At 40.3% G+C, this 24,628-nt stretch overlaps 1 protein-coding gene and 1 long non-coding RNA gene across 4 annotated transcripts; one reads left to right on the top strand and one right to left on the bottom strand.

The window, feature by feature from the left end:
- Positions 1–3,315: 3,315 nt before the first annotated feature.
- LOC105441546 lies at positions 3,316–8,340 on the top strand. Of its 3 annotated transcripts, none has more exons than XR_004065015.1 (5): positions 3,316–3,641; positions 4,894–4,984; positions 5,534–5,655; positions 6,303–6,417; positions 7,559–8,340. It is a non-coding gene; the product is annotated as an uncharacterized LOC105441546 (long non-coding RNA). The 3 variants fall into 3 exon arrangements; XR_004065014.1 differs by having other exon boundaries at positions 4,891–4,984; XR_004065016.1 differs by lacking the exon at positions 4,894–4,984.
- A 9,693-nt stretch (positions 8,341–18,033) lies between these two features.
- LOC115926038 lies at positions 18,034–22,817 on the bottom strand. Its single transcript, XM_030990327.1, has 2 exons — positions 18,416–22,817; positions 18,034–18,129 (listed from the first exon to the last, which is right to left on the bottom strand). The coding sequence occupies exons 1-2, from the start codon at positions 22,811–22,813 to the stop codon at positions 18,034–18,036; spliced, it is 4,494 nt and encodes a 1,497-aa protein (XP_030846187.1). The 5' UTR covers positions 22,814–22,817.
- Positions 22,818–24,628: the final 1,811 nt, after the last annotated feature.

The raw sequence follows: 24,628 nt of genomic DNA, 5'->3' as shown, positions 1-24,628 counted from the left end.
GTAAAATCAAAAGATCGTCATCATCATTACTATCAGGCAATGACGACGAAATCATACTATTCCAAAGCTAAGACAAAATAGAAAAAAATATCGGAAAGCTGAACATATTTCATGTAAAAGATGGATTTGCATATTCATGCAAAAGTGACAAAGAAATAGTTACATGACGTTGTATATATGTTATCACACACATGAGCAGGTCCAAACTTCTAAGCTTTTTCTTATGACATTTACATTAAAGTTAATTTGAATATATGTAGTTATAAAAGGGGACATTTCTTTGATGATATTTTCCCAAGAAGACATAAAATGAATTTAAAAGCTTATAATTTACCTTTCATTTTTTGCGCAAAAAGCTATATAAAGCATACTGTCACGAAATTGGTTTCATTTCGTAGATAGTTATTTCGGCGTAGATGGCGTAGTTCAGGTTAAATATACGACGCTAAAGTCACGTGTTAATTTTAAGAATGTTCGATTGTGCATGTTTTTGACAGTTTTAGTGTAATTACTTTTCTACCATTAACAATTACTTGTTCTCTTTTGTTTAGTTTTATAGAATAAAACTAGTGCTTTCATTTGATATATGGTTTGTTTCAATCTGATATTGGAAAGTGGAGTTATATCAATGTTTATGTAATTTTTGGAAACCTAACCAGAATAATAAATGTATAAGAAATGTGTATATAAATCAATTGTCGCACGTGTCTACGAGTTTCCTGTCTTAGTCTACATAATTGCCGTCGCCCACTGGGCAACACTTACACTGTAAGGCAATTAGGCTATGTTTGGATATTTGCCCAATAAAGTATTGCGTGCAACGAAATGATTGAGATGATCGTTGCATGTCTTTCCATGAGGAAGCCTAAGATTGATTTCTGATCTCAGGTGACGACCATGGTTAGGATCTAGGTTGTGTTTGTTGGGTCTTTTGCGTTCTAGCATTAGACGATACCAGGGATTGCTCTTTCGGTGGTCTGGAGTAGACGGCTGGTAGGGACTTACTGCGTAGCAGAGCCAGTGGCACGAGTAAGCTGACTGTACAAAGACAGACGGTCTGGTTGTTTGAAGGTGCATGCATGAAGCAAACTGGTGCGGCCAATGGAAGTTGCATGCACAAGCAGACTAGTATAGACGTCTGAAAGGTGCATGAAGCAAACTGGTGCGGCCAATTGGAGTTGCATGCACAAGCAGACTAGTATAGACGTTTGAAAGGTGCAGAAGCGGACTGGTTTAGTCGACTGGTGGTACACGACGGTACAACGGTTGGTAGAAGACGGTGGTGAAGTACAGACCTGTACACGGTCTGGTAGTGTCGACTGGACGGTGGTCGAGAGGTGGTGCAAGGTCAACGGGGCAGTATATCTCTGCCAAACGGATCCACGGCGAAATTGGTACCGGACTAAGAAAACATACCAGCAGAAGGCATCCTGACAAGATACCCAGGACCAAAATCCAATTGAAACCAGTTGAAATCTCCAACTGGTTTCAATTGGTTTCAACTGGTTTCAATTGGTTTCAATTGGTTTCAATTGGAATATAACATTTCCAGTTGAAACCAATTGCCGAACTGGAAAATATTGTTATGGGTACTCATTTCCAGTTCAAACCAATAAGAAGTGCAACTGGAACCAGTAAGGTAATATTTCCAGTTACTCAATTGGTTCCAGTTAGAGGTCATATTTCCAGTTACCCAACTGGTTCCAGTTAGAAGTTCAACTGGAAACAGTAAGATGATTTCCTGTTACTCAATTGGTTCCAGTTAGAATTCATTTCCAGTTATCCAACTGGTTCCAGTTAGCATTCATTTCCAGTTAGAAGTCATTTCCAGTTACCCAACTGGTTCCAGTTAGAATTCATTTCCAATTACCCAATTGGTTCCAGTTAGAAGTCATTTCCAGTTAGAATTCATTTCCAGTAACCCAACTGGTTCCAGTTAAAATTCATCTCCAGTTACCCAACTGGTTCCAGTTAGAATTTATTTCCAGTTACCCAACTGGTTCCAGTTAGCATTCATTTCCAGTTAGAAGTAATTTCCAGTTACCCAACTGGTTCCAGTTAGAATTCATTTCCAGTTACCCAACTGGTTCCAGTTAGCATTCATTTCCAGTTAGAAGTAATTTCCAGTTACCCAACTGGTTCCAGTTAGAATTTATTTCCAGTTACACAATTGGTTCCAATTGGAAATATTTCCAGTTACCCAACTGGATCCAATTGAAACCAGTTAATTTGCATATTATCTGCTTGTGTGCAGATCAATGTTTTATGTAATTTATTTTGATTTACAATGTACTTATTAATTAATTTTCATTTGCAAGTAATGCATTTGTTTTAGATAAATATAAAGATTAATTAGCAATGATAAGCATGTTCATTAGTAACATATTTTTGTAATTACACAGATTAAAAGTTGATTAGTAAAACACTAACCATGTACAAAATACATCAAATACAAACATATATAATGGCAATGCCTTTCTTGTTAAGTATATTATATGGTCTGCATATTATGATTCCCTTTACATTGTACTTAATGTAGACACATATAACAATGCTTCTGTGTTGACATTAGCGATAATTAGTGCAAGAGCTAATTAACTTATAACTAATTAAGTTTATGCCAACTGTAAGTTTCAATTGGATCCAATTGAAACCAGTTGAAACCAGTTGAAACCAATTGAAACCAATTGAAGCCAACTGGTTTCAATAGGGAAATTGGAACAGCTGGTTCCAGTTGAAACCAATTAGGCAACTGGGACCAGTTGGCAATTGGTTTCAACTGGTTTCAATTGGAACCAGTTGGCAATTGGTTTCAACTGGTTTTAATTGGAACCAGTTGGCAACTGGTTTCAATTGGAACCAGTTGTTCCAATTTCCCTATTGAAACCAGTTGGCAACTGGTTTCAATTGGTTTTGCTCCAATTGGTTTCAACTGGATTTTGGTCCTGGGTAAGCTGCTGGGGAGTATTCGACAGAGCTCCGGTTTCGTTACATGTGGTGTCAGAAGTGGGATCCAGTGACAATGGCACAAGGAAGAAATAGGCAGAATCGACCACGCCAGGAGAAATGATGAAGCACTTAGAAAGGAGTATGACAGAAGTAGATCAAATGATGGAGCAACTACGTGCTTCGATGAGTCAGGTACCAGTTGCAGACCCAGAACCAGGCCTCCAGGAAGCATTTCCCCCAACTCTGAGTGGACAAACTGCATCAGGACCAACTGCAGATTCACAGATGCCAGCGGCACAGCGTGTTAGATTTAGTTCAACGCCCCGAGAACAAAGTAGACGGCTGCCCAGTGCAGGAACTGGAGTTCATATCGTCACCGTTTTCACGAAGTGGCCTCAGTGGCCAAAATCGTTGAAATTTTTAATTTCGAGTTTTGACCGTTTTTGAGCAATGTATATAAATGTCTACAACTTCAGTAATTTTCAAAGTCTAATCTTGCTTAATTACGTCATACGTGACGTCACGAAACGTATCACAAGCGGTACAACTGGCAAACACCGTTTTCACGAAGTGGCCTCTTACGCGCAAATGTAGTCTGCTATTGATAATCGTACACGAACCGGCTCCGCGAAGCCTTTGTTACAGATGCCGGTGCTTCTGGCGGAATTGTTAGAGGAATCTGACAGCCCTAGGTAATTATTTTCACTTATTTTAAAACAATGTTATGCATCGTTCAATAATATCGTCTGTAGCAGTATAAACAAACTCATATTCTAAACGGATATCAAGTTACGAAATGGCGAGATAGGTCATTACAGTCCCACGCACTGTTTTCTGCGTGAGTTGTATTGTCGGTCTACTAGTATGCAGATCTAGTAGTACGTAGTACTCGCCTACTACTACTAGTACTATCAACAGAGTGCTACTAAGTATTAAGTAACACAGTATCTTAGATAAGCTTGAACATGTATAAGTGCAGGAGCAGTTACATGAAATAACAACAATGTCAAGAGTCACAAGGCGAATTCGCTGAAGAGTGAAGCCCAGGCCAGGGCGCGCAATTTTTTTTACACGCTAGCCTGGCCATTTCTATGATAAACACCATTGAAACGACTAATATTAGTCTAGCAGCCTACATGCGAGGAGCATGATGATAAACATGTACATCGTGCATGACAATCATCAGATAAAGACATAGCTGGCCCTTTTAAATGAGACGGCCATCTCAGCCATTGGGCGATGGAATTCAAAAACTTAATCTATTTTAATTTAATTTAGGAACTTTACATTAATCTTGATCTAAGCTTGAGACACGAACGACCGAACGTTCAGCTAGAGAGCAATCAAGTTAAACTGCAGTAGGCCTAGTGCATGCCTATATGTAGGCTTTACCTCCAGCGCACTTTTACTAGTATTACGGCGAAACTGGCCAGACTAGCGTGTAAAAATAATATTCGCGGCCAGGGCAGGGGAGATATCATTAATAATAATTTTACATTAACTATGTTAACTGATTAAGCAGTACCAGCCCAAGCCTCCAAGGCATGGCCCAATTAGCCAAGGGCACATTTTGGTTAAAATTCAATGTCAATGTTGATATGACAATTCCAAATCATAAAATGGCAATTGCGACGTAGGAGTTGAGTCTAGGCTCGAGCGCGAGCCTAGAGTCTAGATCTACTACGTTAGTACTTACGTACTCCTAGTACTAGATTTAAATGTTACATGACCCCCTCGTAAGCTCTTTCCATGTTCATGTTATAAATACGAGACTGAGACTTGAATAGTAAAGCCAGGTATGCTTGAATGAATAAACAATTTTGTGCTTGCTAATAATTTAAAGGGAAATCCAACCATGAGAATTGAGATGAAGTGGCTTAATTTCAGCAAATGCAGAAAAATGAAGCAAATACATTTCATGTTTCTTCCCGGTTTTACCAGTAGAATAGCCGGCTGAGAGGACCATCACTAGCACTCCCAGTGGCTGATGTCTAAGTAGGAGTTTGACGTGGAGAGCTTTAAGCATGTTGTTGAGGTACTAATGGATGGGGGGGGGGTCAACCTAGCATAGGCTGGAGCGGCTTCTTATACACTCGGCTTTATGCTCATAAACGCATGCCTGCTCTTAATTAATTTGCTTTAAAGACAAAGATAAAGCTGATGGTATGGGAAGATGTCCACTACAAATTCCTCCCTCTTTATTGTGCATGATAATTTCATTTTGCCACCAAAGTTGTGGTTGAGCTACTTAAGGTGTACCTTTTGCCTTGGACTTAGAGGATGACAGGCTTTTTGTTTTGTTGGGGGGGGGGGGGGTTGCTTATAATAATAGTACTACCGTAGTTGCTTCTGGTATAGCGCACATGTCCGTCACGTTGTGAGGGGGGGGGGGGAATTAGCACTAAGTTGGGTTGTTTCATCCCATGTTTGCAAGACTGAGACTTAATTATGCAAGGTCTTCTTAATTGCTTTAGATAATGATGTGCTTGCTAATAAGTTAAAGGGATATTCAACCGTGAGATGAAGTGGCTTGTGTGAACAAATGCAGAAAAATTAAACAAATACTTTTCATATTTTTTCATAGTTTACCAGTAGAATAGACGGCTGGGATACGCAAGAGATGAGGGACCACTAGCACCCCCAGTGGTTGATGTCCATGTAGGAGTTTGTGCAGCTGATGTGGAGAGCTTTTAGCAAATTGACAAGGTATGTGTGGTAAGGAAATTAGCTCCAAAAGAAAAGTTATAGATTGGGAGTTGGGCTGGCGAGGGGGAGGGGTCAATCTTTAGCAAACAAATGAACTATTTTCATTTACATAACAATGATCCATGGACAAAACTGTGCTGGGAAGTAATTTTCTAATGTGCGCAAAGTGGTGGGGGTGCTAGGAGGGCCCTCCAAAGATGACGGCTTCCCAAACACTCAAATTTTTTTCATAAACACATGACTGATCTTGCTTTGAAAGGTTTTAGGCAGTTGATGGTATTGTAAGGCATCAAACACAAGTTCCTCGCTCTTTAATGTGCGTGACAGACATTCATTTTGCCAACATGTCATGTTTGAGCTACTTATGGTGTATCAACTTACAAGATGACAGGCTTCATCTTATATTTTGTATTTTTCTTATTGTCTTTTTTTCATAGGGGGAAGAGGGTGAAGAAGGAGAGTTACACTAATTTGTGTTGTTTCATCACAGAAAAAATAAAATAATATGCATTAACCTGATGCCTGTAATTTTTTGAAGAGATGCGATTTTGAAATCCTATCATCCCAGTATAGCTTCCTGTACGAGCTGTGTTGGGGGTTTTCTGCATCCATCATGAGTTATCAAATATATTCTCCTTTTAACCCAGCATCTTCACCCTCTGCCCTTGAACTGATTGCTTTTCCAATACCACGGTTTGGAGGTCAGACCAAACGACTGACAGACCGACCGACTGAATAGCTAAGTCCCCTCAGTCATCAGAGGTAAGTTTTAACCTAATTTGTTACATTTTATATTGTTTATATATGAAATATTTTTATAATTTTGACTGGCTTTAATGGGAATATGAAACTATATTGCCCAAATATAATCATATTGGCGGGGTCAAAGACGAGGGCAATATGGTTATGTTGAGGGCAATATTGTCTCATATCAACCAAAATGTGAGCCAGTCAATGTTATTATTATCAATTATCCTCTTCTTATATTTCAAGTATCACTTATACATGTATCATGTACAAGTACCCAGATGTGAAACGTATGGTAATGCTCTTATATTACCCGCTGCTACATCACGCGTGTCTTTATGCGATAATTGCACCATAAATAATAATGAATGATATTATACGCTTGACTAACTTTGAATATTGATCCTTATTGAGTGGTCTTTCTGAAAGTTGATATAATAAAGTTTCTTTCAATCTGGCAGACAAGTACATGCAAGTGCATTCATTGTTACTTACTGGGTTTATAACATTCATCACAAATTTGCTGATAACCTGCAGATTTTATATCTTCTTTAGATATGAACATATCAATTCAATGATTGACAACAAACCCAGTAATACAAATGGAACCCTATCATATCATCTTCAGTGGTTGATAAATACTGTATAGATGTCCGCTACATTTCTTATTGAAATGGAATACAATAGTACCATACAGACCATGGAGTATGCTGTCACAATTTTTTAAACAATATACCAATCCTCCCAACCTTAACATTTTTAACACAGGAAAGCCATTCATATTTTTAAATAGGAGTTATACCACTCTGATTTCCTACCAGGAATTTAGTGCCACAATGTCACAAATTGCATTCTAAGTGAATAAATGGTGCAACAGTATTTATAAAACAATTGCAAATCTGCTTTTCTACTCGGTGCATGCTTCGCTTTTTTTCTGTTAAAAGTAGACCTTAAATTCATATTCTGATTTTCATTTATAGTTACTGTATATTTCAAAATATCAATTTAGGACAGAGTAAAACCACTTTTTATTTAATACCTGTTTCTAGGTTTCATCCCTGTTTTATGAAATAAAATTACTATGTCCTCTCTACTTATCATTGAACAGAGTTATTGATAACTTGATTGTAACAATCTTTTGTCAATTACCTCTTAGGATGGACAAAAATACAGAAGTTATTGTTAGGTGGGATCGTGATGGAGAGATCAATTGTGGCAAGAAACGAGATCTTCGATATAACAGAAGGCTTAGGGTGGGTTCAAGAGTCACTATGAGCTAGATGGATGTGGACTGGACGGGGACTGCAACGCTGACAGGAGACTCTGACTCCGAATGTGCCTCCATTTAGAGGTTTTGTGGTCTAGTGGATAAGTCGTTAGACTGTGGATCACAGGATCCATGGTTCAAGTCCCGCCACAGCAGTAATGTCTTTTGGCAAGATATTAATCTACATTTGCCACTCTGCTGTGAGCACCGAAAGCGGCTGCCTAGCAGAGCCAGGGTAATAATTGGAGCGCCTTGAGCATATTGTTATTATTATTTTGACAGTGACAACCTCCCTCCTTCCTCACTAAGAACAGCACAGACTAAGGTCATCCACCATATGAGAGTTGCATGTAAGAAGTTTTAATCCCATAAACTTACAGTGTTAATCCCATAAACTTACAGTGTTGTATGTTTTTAGAAGGATTTGGCATGTAGGACTAATATTAATTGCTAATAGTTTATATTTCAAAGGGCAATCCAACCTTTGTAACAAGTTGATTTATGTTAAAGCAGAACAAAATGAGTGTAATAGACTGGTGAAAGTTTGAAAGAAATCAGACATAGAATAAGAAATAATGTTTGAAAAGTTAGATTACAACATCTATGTAAATCTCAGATCTGCAATTTTATGAGGCAACAGGGACGTATGCAGCTGACAACTTTGTATGTCACAAAAAATATATATAATTAATGATTTTCTTTTAAGCTCCTCTTCCATTGTGGCAGTACTCAAACTATATTGTAACCCTCCCTCCCCCTAATCAGTGGCCTTGTGAATTTGCATTTCAGAATTTTCCAAGAACACCGGTACCCCCCCCCCCCCTTCTTTATAGAGCTACCATGTTGTATTTTTTGCCATGAGTGTTGGCTACAGTTAAATAAGTTGCAATTTTGATATTCAAACATGATTCATTACACCGGAGTGTTGGCTCAGTCAGTAGAGCGTCCACCTCACAACTGGGAGGTCGTGGGTTCGAATCCCGGCCGCGTCATACCAAAAGACGTTAAAAGATGGGAGTTGTTGCTACCTTGCTTGGCGTTCAACAATAAGGGATAGAGCAACGTCGATCTGGCGCTGCTCAGTGGCTGCCGGGCTCACGATCAATTGGGCAAAAAGAATTTCCGTTTCGGTTTAATAAAATTTTGAGTGAACTATTAGGCTATTATTATTATTATTATTATTATTATTATGATTTATCAATTTTTAATGATTGTACATGTAATTGTGAAATGAAAAGTGCAAAAATGATTCCAGTTACTGTATATTGCAAAGAAATAAATGCAGTCATAATCAAGACGAAAGTATTAATCTTAAGATCTTATTGCTTTGTGCTATTCAACGTTTATTCTTATTTAGTTAGATTTGTTTATAGGAGAAATGTGTCTGAGAGAGTAATGTACTAAAATGATAATGACTTATGTGACAACAAAGAGGGGTAATAAATGACAAAAAGAGAGATAAAGAGAGAGAAAGAAAGAGAAGGAGGGGGATGTTCTTGTTTGCATGAGAGAGCTAGAGAGGAGAGAGAGAGAAAGAAAGAAAGAATTGAGAAGAAGTTGTACATAGTGCTTGGTGTGCCCCCCCCCCCCCCCCAAACAAAAAGTATACAAATATGCTATTGATCATTGACAAAAATATTCAATTAAACTTAAATCACATATGAAGCAGGACAGTATATACAATTTCCATAACAGGCATTCAGAGTCACTAACAAGGGGGAAACAGAATCAGCTAGGTATGACAAATATATTTTTATGGGGGGGGGGGGGGGATACGCAAATTGGCATTGCTTTGCACAGCGCGCACGTCAACTGGGACGGTTCGTAAAAACGAAATTTCACATAACCAACAGGGGAAACGGGGCCGCGTAAGCTGCGGGGCCACTACGTGAAGACGAGCCTAAGCGTGGATGTCAAGTTTTTCGTTTTCACGAACCGTCCTCTGACTGTCCTCTGTGATTGACGTCTAATTATTGTTTAAATAAACATTATTTCCACGTAAAACTTATATCATTTCATTCTGTAGATAGTGTACTATCAAGATATCCAAAAAAATGAATACCATCACATACTTTTTCCCCGTGAAAACAGCGATTGTAAAAAAGTGAAACTTTAAACGCGTTTATCTCAAAATTTGTTTCTGTACGCTAAAACACTCTTGGGACACTTCGTGAAAACGGCGACGATATTACACCACCGCTTTTCTCTCCACCTATGCATGATGTGGGGAGGGCAAATGATGCAGTAATCGGCAGACGACCCCATATGGTACCAGACAGATTTGACGGTCGTAGTCCTGTCGAGGATTACTTGCACCATTTTGAGGCATGTGCTGGAGTAAACAGATGGACCAAAGTAGAAGCAGTGCAGTTTCTTGCTGCAAGTTTGAGAGGATCTGCTGTGAAGTTGTTAACCCAACAGCCTGGAGTGGATTTGACATACGACGAGTTGGTATACAGACTCATGAACCGGTTTGGTCTTGGAGGTAAAGCTGAGGTATACCTAGCAGAGTTGAGACAGCGTCGTCGGCAACCAAAGGAAAGTCTCCAGGAATTAGGACAAACGATACGGGAGCTGTGTGCATTGTCCTACCCCGAGTTCGATGAAAAAGGACAAGACCGACTAGCCCGTGGGCATTTTCTGGATGCCGTAGTAACACCAGAAATAAGAGAAGGATTGTTCCGTGCTCAACCTCGCACGCTTGATGATGCCGTGGAAGCAGCTTTAAATACAGAGGCCTTCCTGAGGATGGAGGGTCAGAGAAACGAAGTGAAGCGTTCAACCACGTACAGTCGAGCACTGGAAGAGTGTGAGGTTTCAGCCATCCGAGAACAGCAACCAAGGAATCCTACTATCGATGAGATAGTAAAGAAGGTATTAGATGCCTTAGACATGAGAAATGGGAGGAATACGATTAAACCAGATGTACCAGATAGGAGACCGGAACAAACCATGCCGACTAAAGTCTCGGAACGGGAAGATAACCGGTGTTTCAACTGTAATGAATTGGGACACTGGAGGAACCAATGTCCTTATCCAAGAAAAGCTAGGGGAGGAACAGCACCACCAGCAGCAGAGAAAGCAAATACAAACTTGCAGTGGGCAACTGCAAATGGGATGACAGATGAAGAGGAGCAGACCAGAGTTGGTTCGTCTCAGGATCCTAACAGGAAAGGACTTTTCCTGGAAGGGAAAATCAATGGACAGTCCTTGAAATTACTGATCGACACCGGAGCCACCAACACTTTGATTTCAGATAAGGTGTTTGACCGGATAGAGGATAATAGAAGACCTGAGTTATTACCAGTGACCAGCGTGGTACTACAAGCAGATGGGACCCCGTTGAGGACCAGAGGTATATCAAGGATGGAAGTGCAGATCGGAGATTCACTTGTCACTACAATGGTTACTGTGGCCAGCCTCAAGAACGAAGGCATTCTTGGGCTAGATTTCCTAGTTCAAATTAATGCCGTACTTGACTGCCAGAAGATGGAATTGAGGACCGAATGGGGCATAATTCCATGCCTAGATAGTGAAGGAGAATCATTCTGCAGAAGGATAGTAGCGGGGGAGGAATACTCACTTCCTCCAGGACACGAAATGGTGCTAGCAAACAGAGTAACAGGTGAAAAGATAGCACTGTGTGAAGGACTGGTAGAATCTCCTGTGAATCCAACCGAGTTATGGAAAAAGGGACCCATCGTTGCCAGATCTGTCGTGAAGGCAGATGAAGATGTGTTGCCTGTCAGGGTGTTCAATTCAACAAGGGAACATGGGATCACAAAGGCAGGCACTGCCATTGCCTCATTGTCAGCGCTGGAAGAAGTGGGCACAGAAATGTGCAATCAGACGATGCCCATTGAAACCAGTGCAAGCAGAAACAAGCAGGGAGACAAGGACGTTGATGCCCGACGTACGACTACCCACTTCTTTCAATGTGACTCTTGTACCAAAAGTTATGAGAAGAAAGACTCTTTGCAAAGACACAAGCGGGAAGTGCATATCCTGAAGTATCGTTGCGACCAACGCGATTATCGCACGGGTAGGAAGACGGAGATGGAGCGGCATCAGGGAGCCCACGATGTAGCTGTGGTTCCCGTGAGAAAACACAGCTTAACACCTGTTTCTTCGCCAAGATACAAACCCACTTCCACGCCAATAACAGGGACCTCTGAAAAGGCTGATGCATCGTGGCGTCATGTAAGAATGGACTGGCGGTCGCCGCCACGTAATGATCCAAGATTGGACCGACCTCGAGGGAGGTCACCACGTCGTTACCGCTCATCGCGACGAAAATCCAAATCGCCCCAAAGAGACCTGACGAAATTGTCATGTCAAAAGACCCCGGAGTCTCCACAGCATGATGGATCGGAAGCTTCCCCTCGACATAGCCGACAATCTACGCCCGAACCAGGAGAAGAGTTGGATAACGACGAAAGGTCCCCTTCACCACTTGACTTGCGATATTCATCTAGGAAAATGGCGTCGGAGACTGCATGGGCTAGTGAGTGGACTGAAATTGCTAGTAAGAATGCTGAAACTCAAACTGACACTGATAGTTCTCGTTAAAGAATTCAGTCAGTACTGCATGAACTTAGAACCGCTGGTTCCGGTGGGAAGGATACCTAGATGCCCATGGACGTTATTTTCTGTAAATGTGTTATATGCCAGTTTGTAAATTGTGTTAGATACCGCTCGGGGACCGAGCTAAGAAAAAGAAGGGAGTTGTGTCACGAAATTGGTTTCATTTCGTAGATAGTTATTTCGGCGTAGATGGCGTAGTTCAGGTTAAATATACGACGCTAAAGTCACGTGTTAATTTTAAGAATGTTCGATTGTGCATGTTTTTGACAGTTTTAGTGTAATTACTTTTCTACCATTAACAATTACTTGTTCTCTTTTGTTTAGTTTTATAGAATAAAACTAGTGCTTTCATTTGATATATGGTTTGTTTCAATCTGATATTGGAAAGTGGAGTTATATCAATGTTTATGTAATTTTTGGAAACCTAACCAGAATAATAAATGTATAAGAAATGTGTATATAAATCAATTGTCGCACGTGTCTACGAGTTTCCTGTCATAGTCTACATAATTGCCGTCGCCCACTGGGCAACACTTACACTGTAAGGCAATTAGGCTATGTTTGGATATTTGCCCAATAAAGTATTGCGTGCAACGAAATGATTGAGATGATCGTTGCATGTCTTTCCATGAGGAAGCCTAAGATTGATTTCTGATCTCAGGTGACGACCATGGTTAGGATCTAGGTTGTGTTTGTTGGGTCTTTTGCGTTCTAGCATTAGACGATACCAGGGATTGCTCTTTCGGTGGTCTGGAGTAGACGGCTGGTAGGGACTTACTGCGTAGCAGAGCCAGTGGCACGAGTAAGCTGACTGTACAAAGACAGACGGTCTGGTTGTTTGAAGGTGCATGCATGAAGCAAACTGGTGCGGCCAATGGAAGTTGCATGCACAAGCAGACTAGTATAGACGTCTGAAAGGTGCATGAAGCAAACTGGTGCGGCCAATTGGAGTTGCATGCACAAGCAGACTAGTATAGACGTTTGAAAGGTGCAGAAGCGGACTGGTTTAGTCGACTGGTGGTACACGACGGTACAACGGTTGGTAGAAGACGGTGGTGAAGTACAGACCTGTACACGGTCTGGTAGTGTCGACTGGACGGTGGTCGAGAGGTGGTGCAAGGTCAACGGGGCAGTATATCTCTGCCAAACGGATCCACGGCGAAATTGGTACCGGACTAAGAAAACATACCAGCAGAAGGCATCCTGACAAGATAAGCTGCTGGGGAGTATTCGACAGAGCTCCGGTTTCGTTACAATACATATAAAATACATAGTACATACATGTATATTAAAAACACGAAAATCCATTACAGAAATGTCTATTGTGAATAATTCATTACATTGTGAAATCTATCAACCTCTCTTTTTTTCCTTCAAGCTACATCTACATGTACTAAAATCCTCCAAACTAAGGCCATAATAATTATATACCGTTTCATCTATAGAAAAACGTGAACCTATAACCCTCTTCTTTATCCTCAGGCTCGTAAATATAATGACGCTGCAAAACTGCGGCGGGTTTTTTTTTTATATTTGTTTACGTTAAGTGTAATACGTTTCATATTTATCTAACGGGAAGGCAATATTTTTATAATTCTATTTAAACAAAATATATATCAATGTTCATACAATCCATGTTTTTCAGTGACAGAATGCGAAATACCTACACTACAACTATTGATAAACTACGATACACCCCTCTATAAAACAATAGCTACATGTACACCTTTAATCCATAAAACGATGACGTAAAGTGTCATATACGCTTCACAATTATAATATTCAGTTTATTGAAAACATGCGAATCTTTTGACTCGCAACGAAGGCGGGCAACAAAGGATTTTATTGCCCATAGTTGCCATTCAAAGTTACAAGCTTAAAAATTGCTGCAATTTTTGTTCTTCTATACTTTTAAAGACATGGTGTTCTTAGTTTATGTTATTTTAATGTACCATAATATTATAATACTTCAACACAAGAGAAACAACTTTTTTTTTTACAATTATATACACAGTATGTTGACAATTTAGTATCACTATGTTCAGTATGTTCAATATTTTATTTTCTTTTTCATTAACGTATTTGGAACATATACAAATTATATAAATCCTTGATAATCAACTGATATCAGTTGATTATCAAGGATTTATATAATTTGTATATGTTCCAAATACGTTAATGAAAAATAAAATAAAATATTTCCATAGTTCTACACTTTATAAATGAATATATAAAAATAAACATATTTCTATGACAGTTAAATTCCTATTTACACGATACTGTAGTATACACGAAGACAGTCTATAATACAACACTAATTAGGTTAGGACTCCACTATATTGTAAAGCAGGATTCCAACAGGCGCCCGGGAAACAAGGGCGTCCGAAATCCAAGTCTGGACCCTCAAAATTTCTAAAATGTTTACACATGGCTCACGAATACAGATTCTAAACAGTTCAATTCGAACCTATATTCAGCTTACACTCACGACAGTGTGGAGCCAAGCTGTAACGAATATATAGTTGTACATATAACAGGAAGACAATTTGTATCATTATTAAAAAAATATAGTTGATAAACTGCGAACACCCCTCTATATAACATCAACAATTTACATGTACACCTTTAATCCATTCCTGTACTTTGTCTATTGTGCATAATTCATTATACATGTATTGTGCAATATATCAACCTCTCTCCTTTTTTCCTTCAAGCTACATCTAAATGTACGAAGATCCGCCAAGCTAAGACCATAATAATTATACACCGTTTCATCAACAGGAAAACGTAACAGCAACCTTAACCCTCCTCCAGCTTATATAGGCTCGTTCAGATATAGCGCTGCAAAACCGTCTGCGGCGTTTTTTTTTTTTTACGATGACGTAAAGTGTAATACGTTTCACATTTCTGTATATTTCTGTATATAACAAAGGCTTTGGTGCACACAGTTGCCATTCATGCTCAGAAGTTAATATAAAACAAAAACTGCAGCGATGTTTGTTTTTGCGGCCGGTTAACAGCACCATATCTGAACAAGCCTTAAAGCTACAAACATTAAAAATATATATCATTGCAGATTGAAAACTGCTTGAAAATAAAGGCACTTTTGAGTTTGAATCCACTATATGTACATGTACTGTTCACATTATTTATTTGGTATTTTTAATATACAAAGAAATTATGTACCATAATAACAGAAACGGCGAAAAAGAAAAAAAAAGTTCTCGGCCGGGAGTGGTGAGTGGCTTAGCTCTGGTAAGCCTGATTAAATAGATCTCCATTAAAAAGCAAACAATCAATGAAATACTTAAATATCATTGTGAGTGATTATTATACAACACCAACTCTTAAAAGAGCTCCCGCAAACAGAAAAGTATATTTACACAGTAATTTATAGGTGCCGTGTCGGAGATCAAACCCACGACCTTTGCATTTGAAGATAAATGCCTTAACCCAACCCACTACGACACCTAAAGGGCAATACACAGGAATATCTTCAGTGACATGTACAACCTTCGTATAATTCTACGTCTGCACTCATAACGTGTAATTGATTATAGAACAGAGCTGTGTAGTATATACAGTCAACAACTAAACTATTCATACCCCCTTTTAAATTTGATGTTGTTTGTGTTATTTGTAACTCAAGAATGACAGGTGTACTGGTTGAATACGGCCTTTGTGAAATACTTTTAGATGTAAGCTTCAATATGTCACATTCTCAAGAAACATATATCGGACAAACACATTTTCTGAAATGCTTAAAATATACGAAACTTGGTAAGAGTATGAATAACTTAGTAGTTAAATTATATGCATACGGTACATTCTTTTTTTCATACATCAAATGGCACTGAAATGTGTATATTTGATATATCCTTCTTTTGCACTTAAAGAAAACTTCACCAGTTATGGTCATGCGATTGCATTGTGAAAGAAACATTGTGAAATCGATCAGAAAAGGTTGATCATCTAGCATAGATGTACTGCAAGGTTCTGGAATCATCAAAATGATAAGAAATTTGGCCAAGTCTTCATAAAGTTAGAATCACTGTACACATGCAGAAAGATGTATATGGAACTACACACACGTGCGCGACACGTGCATTTGTATCTCTCAACAGGCGAGAGATACACTAATTTACCAAATATATCAATAAGTAGGCGGTTTCCCGTCAACATTTTTATCATCATGTATTATTCAAAACATATTCTTTCACATGATTGGTAATAAGAGCTTCCATTTCCTTTTTTGAAATTGGGGCGTTTCCAATACTGGTCTTTACCTTTAACATACATGTACTTGATAATTACAGCCATGCAACGTTTATATACACATCCTGTTTCTTACAGATATATACATGCAAAACTGGAATAAAACTTCACATAAATTGAAAATGTTGAGAGTTTAGTAAAAAAAAAAAAAATAAAATAAAAAAAAAAAAAAAAAAAAAAAAAAATAGGCAGCTGATCGATGAAAATGGATTGGCATGTTTCGGGAAGAAAATAATCTTCTTGATCAAAACTTCTAGGCCCTATTTCATAAAACCTGTAATCTATAACGAATGCTACATTACTGTGACAAATTATATCGCAGCCAATCAAATTCCACGAATTCAGTAGGTTAAAACATTTATTGTAACTTGTGATTGATAACAAGTTTTATGAAACACGGCCCTGCCGCGGTTTAAATCAGCAAGTTTTGAGAATCTGGTTAATAAGACATGCATTTCACAACTTAAAGGGGTACTGCATATAGGTCTGGATGTAGCAGTATCATCCCGTACATCACTGAGCTGTTGGTTCCTCAAACTCTTTACTACTTAATGTAGAGTTCAGTGGGTTACGTACTGTTCACAAGTTGACCACCACATGGTGCTGTGCAACTTCATCGGTTCAGTCTCTCCTAAGTACAACTCTTTTTTGTTCATTTCCCACCATCCTCCCAGACTGTCAAAGTGTCCCTACTCTTCTCTTCTTCTTGTACAAGTACTAAAAACTAGAAAACCACAGGGATAGATAATTTGTACTTGCTGGATCAAACGTTTGGAACAACGGAAAACATACATGTACATGAATCATCTGATCTGTTAATCCTTTGAAATCTTGCCTCTCAAAACAAAAGTTGTTCAAAACAACAACTTTCAATTAATTGAATTTTTTTTATGTAGACCTAGATGAATCACCAGAGCCCAGAGCATTTTGCGCAATGGATACATGGAACTTCACACATGTTTATATCCTTTATCACTACTATCGTAACCACCCTTATTCATAAAACGATTATTATTCATGTCATTTTCATTACCATCTCACTGTCTTGACGGAAAAGGAAGTATTCCCTTTTTCCTCCTGATGTTTGGCTGTGTAAATGCAACCACTTTGGACTGTTGAGCATTTAATCTGCGTAATTGTAATTCATCTGGCGGTTTTGGGAAGATTTCGAGCGTTTCCTAATCCTGGTATTTGGATAAGGCTCAGTCAGAGCAGAAAATCGACCCCCATATGCCTTATTAACTGTTATGTTATGGAGCAGCTTTTGAGCAAGCTGGACTCGCGCGAATGTAGTTGATCGGACCCACTTTGCTGCTGGTCTTGTTTATGAAGGCTTCGACGCCGAAGTCGCTGATCTGATCCGCCTTGCTGCTGCTGATGGTCAGGGCTCTGATTTTGTCCCGCTTCATTTCCATTAGAACCGGTACAACGTTGAGAAGTTCCTGCACCAGTGACTTCGCTAGTTGGTCTTCTTTCATTGTTATCATGCTCCTGTCTCTCTGGACTCACTTTTTGTTGACAGCTCTTACGCTGAGGTCGTTGATCTGACCTGCTTTGCCGTTGCTGATGGTCAAGGCTCTGATTTTGTCCCGTTTCATTTCCTTTAGAACCGTTACGACGTTGAGAAGTTCCAATAGTGACTTCACTAGTTAGTCTTCTTTCACTGTTATCGTGCTTCTGTCTCTCTGGACTCACTTTTTGTTGACGGCTCTTACGCTGAGGTCGTGGATCTGACCTGCTTTGCCGTTGCTGATGGTCAATTAGGCTCTGATTTTGTCCCGTTTCATTTCCATTAGAACCGGTACACCGTTGAGAAGTTCCTGCACCAGTGACTTCACTAGTTGGTCTTCTTTCACTGTTATCATGCACCTGTCTCTCTGGACTCACTTTTTGTTGGCGGCTCTTACGCTGAGGTCGTTGATCTGACCTGCTTTGCCGTTGCTGATGGTCAAGGCTCTGATTTTGTCCCGTTTCATTTCCTTTAGAACCGTTACGACGTTGAGAAGTTCCTGCACCAGTGACTTCACTAGTTAGTCTTCTTTCACTGTTATCGTGCTTCTGTCTCTCTGGACTAGTCACTTTTTGTTGACGGCTCTTACGCTTAGGTGGTTGATCTGACCTGTTTTGCCGTTGCTGATGGTCAAGGCTCTGATTTTGTCCCGTTTCATTTCCATTAGAACCGGTACACCGTTGAGAAGTTCCTGCACCAGTGACTTCACTAGTTGGTCTTCTTTCACTGTTATCATGCTCCTGTCTCTCTGGACTCAATTTTTGTTGACGGCTCTTACGCTGAGGTCGTTGATCTGACCTGCTTTGCCGCTTCTGATGGTCAAGGCTCTGATTTTGTCCCGTTACATTTCCATTAGAACCCTTCCGACGTTGAGAAGTTCGTGCACCAGTTACTTCACCAGATGATCTCTTTTCACTCCTTACATGCTCCTGCTTCTCTGGACTCACTTTTTGTTGACGGCTCTTACGCTGAGGTCGTTGATCTGACCTGCTTTGCTGCTTCTGATGGTCAAGGCTCTGATTTTGTCCCGTTACATTTCCATTAGAACCCTTCCGACGTTGAGAAGTTCGTGCACCAGTTACTTCACCAGATGATCTCTTTTCACTCCTTACATGCTCCTGCTTCTCTGAACTCACTTTTTGTTGACGGCTTTGACGCTGAGGTCGATGATCTGACCTGCTTTGCCGCTTCTGACGGTCAAGGCTCTGATTTTGTCCAGTTTCATTTCCTTTAGAACCCTTCCGAGTTTGAGAAGTTCCAGATCTAGTGGCTTCACCAAATTGTCTCCTTTCTCTCCGACCATGCTTAATGCTGTCAGTCCTTGAACTCTGGTGTTTTCGCTGCTGACCTGCTTTATTTTTACCCTTCTGCTGCCTGGAAAATCTCACATCGTTCCCCGTTCCTGTAACACTTACTTGTAAACTTTTCCCATCCTCTGTGTCAAGGCTAGCATCAAGACGCGAACTTTTCCTCCTCTGTCTTTGAGGACTACAGGTGCTACTGCTGCTGGCAGTTATGCCCTGGGCTGTTATTGATCGACTGTGGCTCCTTAGGTTGCGATGCACCTGGTGACCAACAACACCTATATCCTCTTCATGACTTGTTGATGCTACGTTTCTGTCAGGTTTCTTTAGTATGCTTCGAGGTTGAGCAGGGTCTCTGGATGATGGGGGGAAATGGCTACTTCCACCAAATGACTTCCCGCTAGAGGACTCACCGTGGATAGAGTCGCATGACCTTGTGACCTTTGCTGCTTTTCCATGATCCTCTGTCCCTGTGTCTAAGCGTACTCGCTTCTTGCACCCGTTATCTACTCCATCATTGCCAGAAGATCTGATCTTCTCCACCCCATCGCACGAAGCCTGGGTGGCTTGAAAAGATTGACTCTGAGAGATATCTCTTAGAGCATTAGGCACATGCTGTTCTCCTACGATCATAGGGGCGTTACCTTTGCTGTTAAGTTCCTGAGATGATCTGCTACCCGTGTCCACTACTGGAGGTAACAAGATGGCCCCTGCAGGCATCACAGCATCTGCCGGATGGCTTGATGTCTGCGAATGGCGTCTCTTTTCTGGAGGTTTCCTAATGTCCGATGGCACCAATGACGGGTTTGGAGGGTCACCTGGACAAATAGATCTATCTTCATCGGTAGGTTTTGCCCTGTCTTGTTTAGTATTGGGTGTCGATGAGGTGCCTGAACAGGCAGCTTGACCACCAATGGTCTCAGAGATGTTTGCAGAGTACGAACTTGTTGAAGGGAAGGACTCGCCTAGAATTGATGAATGACCATGTGACAAACTTCTTGAATCTGCAAGTAGTATATCCTCCAAATCCATCTCATTTGAGTTTGATGATGCAGGTTGTTGAAAGCAATCCTGCTCGGAATGGATCACGGAAACAAAAGAGGTTTCTGAAGGTTCCTTTGAACTTAAACTAGGTGGATTAGATGGAGTGCAAGGAACGTCCTGTACATAGTTGGTCCTCAGGGTGGGATTCTTCTCCTTTTGACGATCATTTTGTTTTGTAGTTGACGGTAATTTATCAGGTCTTGAGGGTCTCTGGATGTGTTGTTCATTTCTACTTGCAACCAATTTGTCAGGTGCTGCTGTAGATATGCTTGGGGCCACACACCGAGAGAAAGGCTCCAGTAGTTGCAGATGAAGAGAGGGACTTACCTGATTAACCTTGGAAGGTTCTGTCCCTTGGTTTCCTGACGGAACACTTGATGTCTGCGAGTGGCGTCTCTTCTTTAGAGGTTTGCTCATGTCCGATGCCACCAATGATGGGTCTGGAGGGTCACTTGGACAAGCAGATCTATCATCTCCAGTAGGTTTTAACCTGTCTGGTTTGGTACTGGGTGTTTCAGAGGTGCCTGAAGAGGCAGAATGACCACCGTTAAGAGTCCTTGAGGATTCAGAGATGTTACTGGAGTACAAACTTGTTGAAGGAAAGGAAACACTTGGAATTGATGAATGACCATGTGACAAACTTCTTGAATCTGCAGGTAGTCTATCCTCCAAACCCATCTCATTTGAGTTCAAAGATGCAGGTTGCTGGAGGCAATCCTGCACGGAACGGATCATGGATGTAGAAGGGCTTTCTGAAGGTTCCTTGGAACTTAAGCTGAGTGTATTAGATGAAGTGTCAGGAATGTCCTGTAGAGAGTCGGCCCTCTTGGTATCATTCTTCTCCTTTTGACGATCATTTTGTTTTGTAGTTGACGGTAATTTATCAGGTCTTGAGGGTCTCTGGATGTGTTGTTCATTTCTACTTGCAACCAATTTGTCAGGTGCTGCTGTAGATATGCTTGGGGCCACACACCGAGAAAAAGGCACAGCTAGAGCTTCTAGCGAGAAAGAATACACAGGTTCTGATTCTCCCTCTTGTAGCAACAACAATCTTTCTTGTGGGTGCAACCTTGATGGAGACCATGCATTTCGTAGACATGGAAGAAATTTCTTTCCAGAGTTCTTATCGAGGTCCTCGGAAATTCCTCCGGATAAGTGAGCTTTGGAAGGAATGGACATTGCTAATTGCTCCTCTTGTAGCAACAAGAATCTTTCTTGGGGATCCAACTCTAAGGGACACCATGCATTTCGTTGGCAAGAAAGAAGTTTCTTTCCAGAGTCCTTATCAACGTCCTTTGAAACTCCTTTGGAAGGAATGGACATAGCTGCTTGTGCCTCTTTACCATGGGATACTGTTCCTTTCTCATGTTGATTAACTTGTTCTTTAGTGTCTTCATTCTCCATCTTGATACTTAATTGAGAATCTTTGGGGAAATACTGTCCTTGAGAGTCATCCTCTAGAGGCTTTTGCTGTAGCTGCTGAGTGGTCAGATCTTCAGTATCCTCATTCTCCATCTTGATACTCAACTGAGAATCTGTGGGGAAATACTGTCTATGAGAGTCATCCTCTATTTGCAAACGTGGCGGATTGACACCATTATTTGAAGAAGTTTCTAAACCTGCATCATCCCTTTGAGGTTGGTGGATTTCTTCATCAGGGCTTTGACAGCTTACGTGAGAGTTAGGTTCTAGGTCAGCAGCTTCTCTATCATTATGTTCCTTATCCTCCAACAAGTGTGGTGGGAAATCTCTTGGAACGATCGTGTCAGAGGTAGGGAACTCTTTGCTTGCATCACTTAAAGAATCATCACTTTCTTCATGAAGAATAGGTGAGAAAGGCTGTGTATCAAAATCCTCAGTTGTTTCTTTAAGGACTACCTCACCCACTTCATCGCCTGTCATATTTTCAGTGTGCCCGTGATCATCTCCATCATTACTGTCAATCATAGTTTCATCCGAGTCTGTCTCATTCTCGGACACCGCTGAAGCTTTTGTGCTGACAAGACATCTTCTTATTTTATGAGTGTCTTCATCGCTGACAGTATCAATAGGCTCTTCGCCTGAACCTTCATTCAACGGGCGTGCAGGAATTTTAGGAGGCAACCTGTCCATTTTTCCAGATTGCTCTGGACCCCGTCCTTGCTGCAAGCAAACCTCATTCGTTGAAACTTGGTTGGATTCAGGATCCTGTAATGAACCAACATCACCCAAAGAGTAACATTTACCACTCTTTGCAACTTTCTGCTTCTTCTTCTGACCTCGCCTGTTCCTACATTTCTTTTTACGTTTCACCTTCAGCTTTCTTCTGGCATCAGACTGTTTATCAAAGTCTGGCTTCTTCTGTACATTGTCCCAGGATGTCAGGTCTCCTTCATTAGTCGATGAATTATCATCACTGCAGTGAGGTTTTCTACGGCTTTTTGTCATGGCCAAGTTGATTTTATCTTTGCAGCTACCATCCAACCCACAGCCTGAAGTAAAAAGGACAATGTTTCATGTTGTACTTTCATATTTTATTATGTAGACTTCGATGTCAAACTTTTTGACTCAATAGTGAAACGGTTGGAATATTAATAACACTTTTAGGATATGGTGCATTTTAAATCCAACGAGTAACATTTAACAAATATTAATGGCAAAATATTTATAAGATTTATGGATAATAATGGCTATTTCATGTAGTGTTGTGAATAATCAGAGAAAATGGAGACCATAAAAAATAAAAATGGAAAGAAAGCAAGTACCCGGTAGTTAACATTTTTTCCAAGCTATCCTAAAGCAATTTGCAAGAATTTGGGAAAGGTTGCTCATTGCGCACATCTATATTTAAACTATGCAGTTGTCGCTCCAAAGTTATTATGGGATAACACAGGATTATAAGTACTCAAGTTACTATCAATTTCAGCATTATACCTAATATCTAATAAAAGATATGGGAAATTGATATTGAGTCACAACCCCCCCCCCCCCCCCTAAGACAATCACCCCCGGACAATTACCCAAGGAAAACCATAAACTTTCAAATCTACGTTATTTTATGACAGAATATATTTGTTTCAAACAGGGGTTGTACAAAAAAACATATTTGCATTTAAATATATTTAGGGTGAATGTATAATTAAAATTTTCTCACGGAAGAAAACAGCTTTTTGGAAGATTTTAGTACAAGAAAAATGGGAGGGGAGCTCGCATGATACGTCACAATTTTGCTAATTTGTGTTTCATTGATGACAACTTTTTTTTTATTTGTTATTGGATTTTTATCAAACTCTCAGTAACTTGTTTCTCCATATTTTCTTCTTTTATTAAAAACAACTTATTAACAGGGTAGACTTCCCCTTTAATGAACAGCCCCCTGGAAAATCACAACTGTTGTAATTTTCCAGGGGGCGTAAAATTTTCCTCGGGGGTTGTTGTCGTTGCATAGTTGTCGCTGATTGTGGATGAAATTGGGGTTGGGTACGTGGCTGTCCCATGACGATATTTTATTTATTTTTTTTGGGGGGGGGGGGTATTTGGGGGCAGTGGTTATTTTGTGTGGGATCGATTGTCCTTGGGGTTTAATTGTCCTAGGGGATAATTTTCCAAGGGAGTAATAATCCTCGGTGGGTGGTTATCCTTGGGGAGTAATTGTCCCACTGGTAATTGACCAGGGGTGAAAGGGGGCAATCGTCCTAGAACCTAATTAAACAAGTATGTCCCCTGATTAGATTCAGAATCAGGATAAACTCTGTTTCTTGGATCAAGGAAATCTCCCAACAACTAATTGCAATGTTAATGAGCAGAAGATGGAGATCATTATATTGAAGGGAAAAAAATCATACCTGGATGACGAAGGTATGTGCCACTTGCAGATGGAGCATCATCGCCTTCACAGTCGCTGGATCTGACAACACCTGATAAAATGTGAACAGCTGATGGTGAATCCTGAGGCAACGGCGACTCCTGAGATTGAAAAATATCTGGGTTGCTGAAGTCTGCTAGATGTAAGTCCCAAGGCCTATCCTCAAACTTGTATTCTACAGCGTCCACTTGACTATACGACTGAGATTCCTTCCAAAGGTCTCCCAGAGTCATTCCGTTGCCTTTGATGTCACTAGCGTGACTAACGTCTCCACTCATATGTCCTGGTTCATTATGATGTCTTTGATTACGAGGTTGTCCTTCAGATTTATAATCACCATCCAGTTCTGAATTTTTCTCTCCAATGCCACTAAGTTGTTCCTCTGCTTGAAGGTCAGA

The sequence above is a fragment of the Strongylocentrotus purpuratus genome, unplaced genomic scaffold (genome assembly GCF_000002235.5).
Source record: "Strongylocentrotus purpuratus isolate Spur 01 unplaced genomic scaffold, Spur_5.0 spur5_contig_844, whole genome shotgun sequence".
NCBI classification, from domain to species: domain Eukaryota; kingdom Metazoa; phylum Echinodermata; class Echinoidea; order Camarodonta; family Strongylocentrotidae; genus Strongylocentrotus; species Strongylocentrotus purpuratus.
The sequence above is the reverse complement of the archived record's forward strand: the minus strand, read 5'-3'. Positions and strand labels throughout refer to the sequence as shown.

What these genes read in the sequence shown, in the direction of transcription:
- LOC115926038 (XM_030990327.1), bottom strand. Translation starts at nt 22,813, where the DNA reads ATGACAAAAAGCCGTAGAAAACCTCACTGCAGTGATGATAATTCATCG. An exon ending in GTAAGAGCCGCCAACAAAAA is followed by an intron (nt 18,130 to 18,415) that starts GTGAGTCCAGAG and finishes ACGGTTCTAAAG; the next exon opens with GAAATGAAACGGGACAAAAT.